This window comes from Mustelus asterias, chromosome 15 (assembly GCF_964213995.1).
Source record: "Mustelus asterias chromosome 15, sMusAst1.hap1.1, whole genome shotgun sequence".
NCBI lineage: Eukaryota > Metazoa > Chordata > Chondrichthyes > Carcharhiniformes > Triakidae > Mustelus > Mustelus asterias.
Window position 1 is genome coordinate 24828754 of NC_135815.1, and position 13231 is coordinate 24841984.

The 13231-nt window shown below is 40.8% G+C and overlaps 1 protein-coding gene across 1 annotated transcript in view; it reads left to right on the plus strand.

Moving 5' to 3' along the window:
- Nucleotides 1-3887: 3887 nt before the first annotated feature.
- The window catches only part of stpg4 (sperm-tail PG-rich repeat containing 4), a 72006-nt gene continuing 62662 nt past the window's right edge, over nt 3888-13231 (plus strand). Inside the window, exons 1-3 of the mRNA XM_078229666.1 lie at nt 3888-4405; nt 4505-4573; nt 12114-12371. Coding sequence (XP_078085792.1) covers nt 4277-4405; nt 4505-4573; nt 12114-12371 — 456 coding nt within the window. The 5' untranslated portion in view covers nt 3888-4276. The remainder of the gene's footprint in view (nt 4406-4504; nt 4574-12113; nt 12372-13231) is intronic.

Genomic DNA, 13231 nt, shown 5'->3' on the forward strand with positions numbered 1-13231 from the left:
TCAAAAGGGTTCTATTCATGGGTGTTAATAGTTTATGGGCACTTTGATACCTTATCTCTACATTTGCTCATATCAAGAGGGTCCAATTCTATGCTGCTACTCGTCTTCCAGTGGGTACTAACATTCAATGCTCACCTTGGTTGAATGGGAAACTGAATAAGGCAGTTTCTAATGCCAATTGCAAGAATATTGGATGCCTGGAGTGGTAGATAATGACATTTTCCTGTTTTTCAATGGCACAGACATGATGATTAAATGGCCTCTGACACCTGATTCTAGAATTAACAGCTTTCAGGATTGTCCTGAGGTACAGTAGTGGTCAGCCAACCAACCAAAATCTGTACCCAAATCTGCCTTTTTGGAGAACTGTGAAGCAAAACTGGCTGAAGGACTTATTTCCTACAGATAGAACTGTTGAAATTGCTTTGAAAAATAGCTACTTCAGCACAATTGAGGCTGATATCTAGTACCAGCTGGATTCAAACATTGTTTACCCCAAGGGAACTTTCCAAGCCAGGAGGCAGAAAAACATATTTGCTGCCTGTTTCTCAAACATAGCATCAGTTGCCTCCAAGCATTACACATGGAAAATCCTCTACACCAGCAGGTAGATATTAATGCTCAAGTTGAATATTCTTAATCTTCAATTCCTTTGTAAATATGAAGTCAGTTTTGTTTCTTTACTGCTGGACATTTCCTTGTACAAATTCATTGGATTATAAGATTACCTCTAAATGTCCAAATGCAAAGATTATAGGGGAAAAAACTGATCTACCATTCAAAGTTTCATTGTTTTGAGTATTAGCTCTATATTGTGCCCAGGAGAAAATTTAGTTAATGAATTTAATTCATTTGAGCACAGCCCAGAATTGTTTTATCTCTTTAGGTATGTCAGTTTGAAAGGTGAGGACAAGGAAACCAGTATTAAGCCACCAAATTTAAGCTCAAAAGGAACCATTCCAAAAGCAATTAGCTATGAAAGGAATTTGCAATTTTAGCATTTTATGTTGGAACCATACTTGGGCAAAATTAATTGACCACTCCCTTGCTTTCTCCCATTGTACAATGGTAATGTCCAAGAAAATAGTATAATCTTGCTTCCAATACCCTTTTCTAGAAACATTCCAGATTGAAAACTGCATGTAGTTTTTATTGCCAATTATCTGTACTTGGTTCCTGTCATTGGAAACTTCCCCCTTGCCTGTTCTATTAAAGCCCCCCAATTTTGAACAGTATGTTTTCCACTATATGAAACAATCCCACCTCTAGTCTCATAATTAAAGTCACTCCTCACTGGTATGATTTCTGCACCTACCTGCTCAAGTGGTCACTACACCAGCTGATGCCCTTTCATATCCTTGCTTTTATGAAAACTCAAACTAATGCTTTGTTTCCAGGCTTTTTGTAAAGTCAGGTCTAAGTTGTCTTTCTTTTGCCTCATTTTCTCTTCCAAATTGCATCATGTAATGCTGTATTTTCACCTCCCATTTTCCAATTTCACGACTTGTCCTGAAGTGTCTTCTCACTATTTTGTATAAGTTTGAAATGCTGCTCATGTGCACAAGTATTAAGCAGTCCTCATAGAGATCCCTGGGACACCAGTGTACACGTTGCTCTGCACTAAATATATTAAATACATTTGAGGTAATTTGTTCTCTGCTGAAAATTGAAGATGGTGGCTAAATTTCTTACAAAAGACTTGCATTCAAATTTCATATCCAAACTGATTTGTTTTGGTATTTGCATATTTTATGTACATGAGTCTTACATAATTCACTGGCTGAATTTGCCTTATTTGGGTAATGTTCAGTCAGTACCCATCTAATTTTTACCTTGCTGCTTTATAAAACGGTCTGATCTCCCAGGAGCTACCCACTGGGAAATTGCATTTGTGTGCTAGTTTTGAAGCTTAATTATAGCCACTCTAGGATCACAAGGTTAAAAAATACTTCCCTGGAGACCATTGCTGACTTGGATCTTTTTCCAAAACTTGCGTTCATAAACTTTTAGGATCGCCTTATCTTGGCACCTCTAACCAGGCTGACTGGTCATGTTTAAGTTGTCACAATTTATTGCTATACCAATAATTCAAAATATTCTCCCCTCCTGTGCAAGATGACGTGTTGACCATTCAGTTCATGCTTATTCATTGTCAAAATTATTGAACATGCTGGAAGTGCTTTGCTGTATATTAGAATTCTTTGTTTTGGATATAGGGAATGTGTTGAAGTTGATCGGATTTGTGTATTTGACAATGTCTCCAATATAATGTAGATTGTAACAAGAGGTGAAGCATTAACGGGAATCTAGCCTGAGATCTATAATCGCATGCTTGTACTATATTCCAATACTTTTTTTAAAAAATGTTTTAAAACAGCAATTAACTAAGCTTTTGTAGACACTGAAAATCTGAAGTAAATGGAAAGTGCTGGAAGTACTCAACGTCAGGCAGCCCATCCTAAGCCTGATATTAAACCTTCAGCACATGTCTGACCTGATGTGCAACATTTTGCTTTATTATTCTCAACCCCCCCCCCCCCCCCCACGCATCTCATATGTTTCAGTGTCTGCATGTTGGAAGTTTGAACTTGGCCGGAGCTGATGTGGCCTTCCTGCTGAAGCTTGTTTGTGGGAACTATGTAAACTTGCATCCTGCAATCGTGTGATCCGGCTTTCTTTATAAGTCCATATCACACCGTTTTATATTGCCAATGTCTCCACTATTACAATTATAATTTTTTAAATTTGAATTTACTATAGGGAAATAAATCTTCACTCGAACACATCCTTTCTGCTTTAATTTAGGATCTTTTGAATTGCTTGCAATCAACCTAATGGTGCCAGAAAGGCGTAATTTTACAGTGCGAGCACTTGTAGGAAACCGCTCCCAAAAATGGCAATTAAATAAATCAGCTAATGTTAAATGTTGGTTGATTTAGACATTATTGACTGGGATACTCCCTGCTCGAATTATACTGTGGAGTCTTTAGCCCCACCGGAGAACGTAACCAAAACCTCTGTTTAATGTCTCATCCCAGGCTGCCATTGTAGCAGTCCCTCAGCACTGCACTTGTATGTCAGCCAGATTCTGTGCTTTAAAGTCTCTGGAGTACCACTTGCAACAATGATCTACTCCAGCCAGTAGTACCCCTTTTTAAAATGAGCTACCGGAATGTTTCCATTTTGTTAGTTTACATTGTTAGGAAAATGAAACTGCAATGCACGTAGCCTTTTTCGGGATGTTCTGGCAACCTAATCTTAGTCCGAGTGAGGGCCACTGTTTGGTGTGCTAAAATCGGAAGTATATTTTGCGTTATGGTTAAGTGATGACAACAGTCTGTGCACAAATGGTTTTAATCTCAGCTAATCCCTTAAACTTCAAGAGGGGAAACGATTCTGAGGCCAGTTATTGCCATGTCAGTTATTAGGTAAAAGACTCAAGATCCAACGTGGGGCTTCCCTAGTTGCAACAGTTCCGCACTCTTTAACTGTATTCTCTAACCTCACAGTTAGTAAATGCATGCTTCCACCCCATTCACCTCAGCGAGGGGCATACATGTTCAGATGCGTTGGAAATACGGCTGGAATGTCACCTCTCGACCCGAGCTCTCGAGAAGTGGCCAGTGACAAATTTAACTGCTTGGCTGTTCCTTGCGAGACCATTAAGGGACCAGCAAGACGTCGAATCCTAAAGCCTTTCAATATCTTGTGCACTCTGTTCTGAAGTGGTTGGGCAAATGTATTCTATTGAAGAGGGGTTGAGAAAGATATTAGTGAGTAAACTTCAGCAAAAAGAGGCAATACTAATAGTGGGTGGGTAGCTGTCAATAGGTCGCCACAAGCACCACTGGGAAAGTGACTGTGTGGAGATGCCGGCGTTGGACTGGGGTAAACACTGTAAGAAGTCTCACAACACCAAGTGACTGGGACCAGAAGTAATTGTGTCGAAAAAAAACTGCAGGACCACGTCACAGTGGGTTTATCACTGAACGCAATGGGTTTTCTTGAGCTATATTAAAGGCGAAATTTCAAACGCTATTATTTCTCACCGACGATTGTAAAGGAGGGCTGAGCACCGGGAGCAATTTTAAGAATTTTGATTGGAGTACTCCTTACGATAGTTTTGATTTGAAAGTGAGAAGAGATCACCCCCCTCCCCTCCACAAAAAAAAATGTTCCGAAATTGGAAGTAGCGTTTCAGTCTTTGGAAAGGAAAAAGGGAAAATCTAAGGAATCGAGGTTGCGCTTGCAAATAGGATCTCGGTTATGTGTTAACATGGCTGCAACCGCTTCCAACCCTTCTGCTGAGAAAATAACCAGGAAAAAACACGGTTTAATTAACCAATCGGAAATACAATCCAAAGTGAAGGAAGTCAGTAACGCCAAAAACAATCGTTTTAGCAAGGTAGTGGGACGTGACATTTTGACTGCTGTATATATATAAATTCGAGTTTCTCATTGATGTAAATGCCACGCTAACTTAATTTTGCGCTGACTATTCCAGCAAAAGAAAAAATCTCTTTCAGATGGACAGGAATCAAGTAGAGGAGGGTGGTGGCAAGAAAATGTTAAAGTAAGTGGAGAATGGACATTAGAAATTAGTAGCAAATGTAGCAGCTAATAAGATTGTCGTTTATACGATCACAAAAAACAGCCTGAAATCGATTCTTTTCGGTTAATTTTAAACCAGCTGAAGGCATTGATATTTTCACTTTTTTATTTTACATGACCAGAATTGGATTAAAGGTACAGCTGTACTGCCCTATCTGTGCCATTGCAAAGTGGTTCATACTTCTACAGTGAGGCAGGATAGTGTTGGGGTACATTTCCCAGATGGGAGTTTTGCTCAGCAGTAACCCATGCTGAGCAGTTTATAATTTTCCATGTATCCAACATTGAAAGTCTCCGCCCCCACCCCAGGATCCACTCCATCACTTGGGCTTGACGTTGTGTGAAAGCATAACCTCCAATGTGGAGTCGCCAAGCTTATAGCTTATTAAGTGCTTGGGGTTTTGATAGGTTTAACCGACGCTGTTACGCGTTTAGGTCTTGTCTTTGTTCTTTCTGTTACAATGGCTTTAGCTCCTCCTGTAAACAGTCTAAGCTTTAAGGGTGTGCCCGTACTACCTAACATTTAACCAAGTAATGGTATAACTTATTTTTTAACGGGGGGGGGGGGGGGGGGGCATTGGCGTAGTGGGTCTAGTAATCTAGAGACCCAGGGTAATGCTCTGGGGACCTGGGTTCAAATCCCACAATGGCAGATGGTGAAATTTGAATTCAGTAAAAACCTGGAATTAGAAGTCTAGTATGATTGTGAAACCATTGTCTGGTGCACTTCCTTCCTTTAGAGATGGAAATCTGTCCTTAACTGACCTGGCCTATATGTGAGCCCAGACCCACAGCAATATGGATGCATGAATAAAAAAAACTCGACCTCTACATTATTATTTTCTGATCTTTTTGAAGGTGAAACCAGAAACAATTTGTTACTATTAGTTCATATAGCAAGACAGAGCAATAGGTACGATCAAACTAAAACACTTCAATCAGTAGATCTTGACTGTACAAAATAATGAATGCACTATGCTTTGCCATACAAGTGGGTCATCTTATAAAATACTTCCTGCATTCTAAACTTACACATTTATATTAAATATTAGACCTGAAGCTTTTAAGAAAATGCAATGTGGGCATCTCCACCTATTGTATTTTCCTTTATTCACAACCAGGGAGGGAACATTTTGTTATATAACTTCAACTCGGGATCAAAATCAAAGATATTACAACACAATGAAGTGGTGTTTTTTTTATTACTAAGACAGGCTAACACAGCTTATTGTTTTCAGTCATTCCCTAGCCTAATAAAATATTATCCTGCTGCTTTTTTCACTGTTTATGTGTATATACTTTGCCTTTTAAAAATGATAATTGCAATGTAATTCTTTTCCAAATCCTTTCTGTGAAACGTTTTGACATTAATAAAGGATAAGTAAATAAAAAAAATAATAAATGTGACCAATACCCTTGAAACTAAAGGCAAATTTATCTAAATGTTTTGAAAAGGTGACTGAGGAGTATCTAAAAGTCACCAATTTGCTTTGGTAGTGAGTACAAACTGGCCTGGTCAACTAATGTAACTAAGTTGCTGCAAAACGATTTTATGAGATCGTTAGTTAGAATAGGACCTCCTAAAAACTAACAATACTCATGTAAAAGACAAGCATTAAAACCTACTGAACCTCATGAAGCATACGTTGAATGTGACACAGGCCTCACAAAAAAGATTTGACAAGCCTTTGTTTGCAAACACATGTACTTGATATTGCAAGTCATAATGAAACACATTACTTATGGATGACAGATGGCTGGTGCTGCCTCATGAGATTTGGGAACCTCCTATAAAAGCTGCTTTGTCGGCCGTCTGACTGTGCTCCTTTTGCCCCTGGAGAGTGCTGTCGAGGGCATTTGTCAATCTACAAAGTGAAATTGGTTTGTATTTAGGTGCATCTGCCTGGTGCAGTCACTATTTATTGTTAGTGATTTTGTTTTATTGTAGGGTACTGGAGGTACTGGTTACATTTAGCCAAGGTTTACTTGCTTTGCTTATCAACCTTGCTCAGGTTTGGATGAGACCAAGCCTTATACCATTTCTTTGTGATGTCAAATGTCAAGGAAGGTCTTTTTATTTCTTCTCCCTTTATTTTTTTGTTATGTTCCCTATATCTGTGCTACTGTCTCCTTTTCTTCCTCTTCTTCTCCAATCTTCCAACTCCTGGAGGCAATCACCATTAGTCCTTTAATTTCCAGACTTTTTAAAAGAATTGCCAAAACACATTTTCATAATGACAATAACCTTTTAACAAGGTCTTCTATAGTGTTAGACCATAAAACCTAAGAGGCCATTTGGCCCCATCGAGTCTGCTCCGCCATTCAATGAGATCGATACTGATCTGATGTGATAATCCTCAACTTCACTTTCCCACCTTATTCCCATAACATTTGATTCCCTTACTGATTAAAAACTTCATAGTATTCTAGTGTGGTCTAACCAGCCATAGCAAATTTTCCCTATTTTTATGCTCTATTTCCTTTGAAATTAAAGGCTAACATTCCATTTGTCTTTCCTAAGACCTGCTGAACTTACATGCTAGCCTTTCTCCATTTAAATAATATTCAGCTCCTTTGTTCTTCCGACCAAAGTGCATAACTTCACATTTTCCTACATTATATTCCAGCTGCTAAGTTTTTGTCCACTTAGTTAATCCCATTGTAGACTCTTTGTGTCATCCTCACACTTGCCTTCCTAACTATTTTTGTGTCATCCGCAAACTTGGCAATAGTATATTCACTTCCCTCGCCCAAGTCATTAAGATATATTGTAAATAATTGTGGCCCCAGCACTGATCTCTGTGACACTCCGCTAGTTATAGGTTGGCATCCTGAAAATGCCCTTCTTATCCCAATTCTCTTCTATCAGTTAGCCAATCCTTTATCACAGCGCCAGGGACCCGGGTTCGATTCCCGGCTTGGGTCACTGTGCGGAGTTTGCACGTTCTCCCCGTGTCTGCATGGGTTTCCTCCGGACGCTCCAGTTTCCTCCCACAGTCTGATAGGCGTGCATTGGCCATGCTAAATTCTCCCTCAGTGTTTTCGAACAGGCGCCAGAGTGTGGCGACTAGGGGATTTTCACAGTAACTTCATTGCAGTGTTAATGTAAGCCTACTTGTGACAATAAATAAAATTTAAACTTTAATATACTACACCAATCTCAATCTTAACTGATCAGCCCCTTATGGTAAAATTGTGCCCCAATGTTTTAGATTCTAAGACCAATGGAAACAATCTCTCAGCATCTTCCCTATCAGTCGCCTCTCTGAATCATAGAATCATTACAGTGCAGATGGGGGCCATTCAGCCCATCGAGCCTGTACTGACAGCAATCCCACCCAAGCCCTATCTCCATAACCTTATGTTGCAATGAGATTGCCTCCCATTCTTCTAAACTTCTGAGAATATGAGCCCAATTTATTCAGCCTTTCATCATAGATCAACTTTTTCATAATTTATGCAGTATGATCCAATATATATTTCAGATGTGGTCTCACCAAAGCCCTGTACAATTGTAGCAGACGGCCTTTTTCCTGTGCCTATTCCACTTTTTTTTTACCGTTTATTACCTACTCATACCTAATTGCCCTTAGGCCATTTCAGAGTCAACCACATTACTGTGGGTCTGGAGTCATATATAGGATTTCCTTCCTTGAAAGATATTTGTGAATGAGATGGGTTTTTACAACAATGTCATAGACTTTTAATTCCAGGTTTTCTTTAACCACCATCTGCCATGGTGGGATTCAAAGCCAGGTCCCCAGAGCATTACCTTGGGTCTCTGCATTACTAGCCCAGTGATAATACCTCAATGCCACCATCCCTCTACTTGCAATGAAGGCCAGTGTGCCTTCCTAATTCTTTGTTGCACCCGTATTTCAAAGGACAACTTGCTGGCAGGATGCAAATGCAGTTTCACAGTTAGTGGCTGGGATTCTCCAACCTTATCCGTGGCTGGGATTCTTTGGTTCCACAACTGTGAATGGAGATCTGGCTGAGCATCAAATTCTCCATTCCTACTGGCAGTGCTGGTGGGGTGAATGACATTGGAGAATTCTGGCCAGCATCTGCCAAGCATGTTTCTCAGGAGGGGTGTTAGGGAGAGTTCTGTTGGCTTCCTGCCCAAGAGTTAAAATTCCCTTTTTACTCTCTGGTAGGGGTAACTGATGGTATAAGGAGTGAAAACCTCAGTCTTTTTTTGGATCTGTGTGACTTTGTAACAAATCTTATGATCTTATCAAGAGAATTCCTTTGTATGTACTTGAGAACTTTCAGAACATAATCTCAAAAGCCTTAATATCTGCAGGGTTTCATGGAAAAATATTTCACACAATTCACAGTAAAACAGGGAAGAAAGTACTGTAGTTGCTGGACATCCAAAGTAAAAGCAGAAACCATTCAGGTCAGACAGCACCCAGGGAAACAGAAACATAGGGCCAAGGTTCCCCGATCAATGAACTTCTGGCAGAATTGGGCCACACAATAACCAATTTGCATTACAACAACTAGCATTTATATAGCAGCTTTAATATACGGTATTTCATAGTAAAGTACTTGAAAAGCACCTCTAGTCAAAAAGCAGAGATTGAATATTTGAAAGACATGAGTAATTCCAGAGGGTAGGACCAAGGCTATTCGTAACCGAACCCCTGACAAAGTACTGAAATGGTTCTTATCAAAGGCACAAATGGCATCCTGTTCGACTCTGAAAAAGGTAAACTGTTAGGAAGGGGCGGCATGGTGGCACAGTGGTTACCACTGCCGCCTCATAGCGCCAGAGTTCCATAGTCAATTCCGGCCTCGGTGACTCTGTGGAGTTTGCACATTTTCCCCGTGTCTGCACGGGTTTCCTCCGGGTGTTCCGATTTCTTCCCACAGTCCAAAGATGTGCGGGTTAGATGGATTGGCGGTGGGTGGGGTGGGGGGGAAATGTGGGTCCGAGTAAGATGCTGAGTTGGTGCAAACTCAATGGGTCAAATGGCCTCCTCTGCCCTGTAGGGATTCTATGATGAAATATTAGGAAGATTGAATCCATTGACTTTGCTATCATAAACTGTGTTCTCCAGTCACAAACTCCATCTCTGACCCTGGCAACAGTCTGAGGCTGATGCAAACAATTTTCAACTTTGGCATCATAAATGACACCGAGATGATGACCTGATCCCCGCCATCACTAAAACCATTTGCTTCCACCTCTGTAACATCACCTCATTCCACCCTGCCTCAGCTTATCTGCTGCTAAAACCCTCATCCTCTAGACTCAACTATTTTGACTCTTTCTTGCCCAGCCTCTCCACTTTTTTTTAATCATACGTGGAACATGGGTGTCGCTGGCTGACTAGCATTTATTGCCCATCCCTAGTTGCCTTCGGAGGGCAGTTGAGAGTCAACCACATTGCTGTGGCTCTGGAGTCACATGTAGGCCAGACCGGGTAAGGACGGCAGATTTCCTTCCCTAAAGGGCATTAGTGAACCAGATGGGTTTTTCCGACAATCGACAATGGTTTCATGGACATCAGTAGATTCTTAATTCCAGATATTTTCTATTGAATTCAACTTCCACCATCTGCTGTGGTGGGATTCAAACCCAAGTCCCCAAAACATTAGCTGAATTCCTGGATTAATAGTCAAGCAATGATACCACTAGGCCATCACCTCCCCTATATTCTACCCTCCGTAAACTTAAGTTCATCAAACACTCTGTTCCGTCTGACTTAAGTTGCTCAAAGCATTGTAAACCTATCATCCCTGTGCTTGCTGACCTACACTTGCGTCTGCTTAAGCAACACCTTGATTTTAAAATTTTCATCCTTCTGTAATCTTGCCCCTCCACATCTCTAATCTCTTCCAGCCCCATAACCAGAATCAGAATCACAGATTACTGCAGTGCAGAAGAGGCCCTTCAGCCCATCAAGTCTGCACCGACGCATGAAATGCCCTGACCTGCTTACCTAATCCCACTTGCCAGCATTCCAAGATAACTGTTCTGGCCTCATGAGCACCCTGATTTGAATTGCACGTCTTTGTGGCTGTGCCTACAGTTGCCAAGGCCCTGAGCTTTGAAATTCCATCCCTAAATCTTTCCACCTCATCAGTACCCCTCTTTTCTCCTTTCACTAAGTTTATGGTCATCTGTTCTATTATCTCCTTATATGGCTGGGTGTCAGATTTTGGTTTATAATGCTCCTGTGACATGTATTGGGGAATTGCATTGGGACATTTTATTACGTTAAAGGAGCTGTATAACTACACGTTGTTATTGAGCACCCTGAGAGAAGTTTTGGATCAAAACAAATACCAAATGTATTTACCAAGATAAATTTGCAAATTCTAGCTTGTAAGCTTCACTTCTGAGATAATATTCCACCTGAAATGTCAACTAACCTTCTCCAAATAACCCATTGTATATTTGTAGCACTTTCTGTTTGTACTTCAAATTTTATGCATGTGTGTTTTTTAAATCTCTTAAGATCGAATTTAGACCCACTCTGAAGATTCTTGTGTGGCAAACCTCAATTTATCTAATGTTATTTCGAGACACTTTGCAAGGACACCAGAATAAGGAGAAAATGACAATTTATATTGTATGAGGAGAGAACGCTGATTGGTTGGCAAGTGGAGTCTGATTGGTAGAGGCATTGCCATGGAGAATGCACCAGTTGTGGTGACTGACAGTTAACTGCCAAGTATTGTTTTGAAATTTAAACCAGGCAGCTTGACACTGATGGGTCAAAGGCATTGCCCTGGGGAGTGTATCAGTGAATGGCTGTCGCTTACTTTTGTTTAGCTGAAAAATGAGCAATGTGTGTACATGTTCTTTCTGTCTGCAAAGGACAGGGCTCTGTGTATTGATATTAGCTTTCCATACACGCAAATGAGCAATACTGTGAGCCCGACTGACATTCGCTCACCATGCAAGCTTGATGCTGAAATAGGACGCACACAAAGACATAATGGGATAATGGCTACTCCGATCAAATCATTGTATATCACGCAAACTCATGAATGGGCTTAAGGCCCTGAAAAGGAGCCAGTCTACTTCTGATTACCCTGGAAGGACAAGGCATCTCAGAAATCTGAGCAACAGGTGAAGCTGGCTGATTCACACTGCTACTATGTAGCAGCAACACTAGTGGAATTCGCCACTAATAGGATATTACTGTCAAGCCAAAAAGACATTCTGCCTGTCACACAAATGAGTAATGTGGTATATGAATTTCAGTGCCAGTGGGATGCTCGGGATGTAAGTCATACCTCCCAAAGACTGGCGTGGATCGTATCAAACAGCATGTCCCAATGGCCAAGGTATAAACCGAACCCAGCCCCTGCTTGCAAAACCAATCAACACTCTTTTCATACAGTATATGTCGTTGTTTTCTCCTTATACTGGTAGTCTTGCGAAGCATACTGATGAGTGCAAGAGGAAAAGCTTTGACAAAATGTCTTTTTTCAGCAATACTCAGGTTCTATACCACCAAGCGACTAATGTTATTTTCTTTCAGGATACACCACCCCCTGGAAAATATCCCATAAAAGATTTTATTGAAGAAGGGCTTCTAAATCCAGTGAAACGGACGTATAATTTTAAAGCGAAAGGCAGGGTTAGCACGAGCACGTCAGAATCTCAGTCGCATGAACAGCTACCAGGATCTGGTCAGAGTTCAGTGGCCCTAACTGAGGTGGGGAAGAAATCGTCAACATCCTTGCAAGTTCCCAAAAGTCCTACCAAAAAGAAAAATGCACACAATGCTTCGCTTAAGGTGATGTCATTTACTTTAATGAATTTATTATGAATGTATTAATCAATCAGCTGTATGTTCTCTTAAAAAGTCTGAACAAAAGTGGCCATTAATCAACTTAAAGTCAAATGAATGGAAGATGATAGCAGGCAAGAGTTCCATAACTTTGAGGCCCGGGGGAAGCTCAATAAGGCAGCCGAGAGGAGGACTATTGTGACTGTTGTCCATTTGTTTTCAGCCTTAGGTTGGGCAGCACGGTGGCACAATGGTTAGCACTGCTTCCTCACAGCTCCAAGGACTGGGTTCAATTCCTGGCTTGAGTCACTTTCTGTGTTCGCACGTTCTCCCCATGTCAGCGTGGGTGAACCGGTTTCCTCCCGCAGTCTGAAAGATGTGCTGGTTACGTGCATTGGCCGTGCTAAATTCTCCCTCAGTTTACCCGAACAGGCGCTGGAGTGTGACGACTAGGGGATATTCACAGTAACTTCATTGCAGTGTTAATGTAAGCCTACTTATGACACTAATAAATAAAAAGAAAAACTCACATGTCACACGTGATATTCTTGAGTCCCTACAGAAGAGAGACTGAGGCGGTTTCTGTAGGCAGCCAATTTCTTTCTTATCCTGGTCCACAATAACACATTTCAAGTTTACACAAGACACTTCATGGTGCAGCAGATGGAACAGAATTTATTTATATTGCAGAGTGATCCAGCCCAACTGTATGCAGGAGAGAGCAGCTTTTCAGTATCTTTCAAACCCTTTGCAGAACTATTTAAAAGCATAATCCAAGGGCAAAATACTGCAGATGTTGGAAATCTGACACAAAAATAAAAGATGTCGGATGTGCTAAGCAATATTTGTGGGGAAGGAAATAGAGT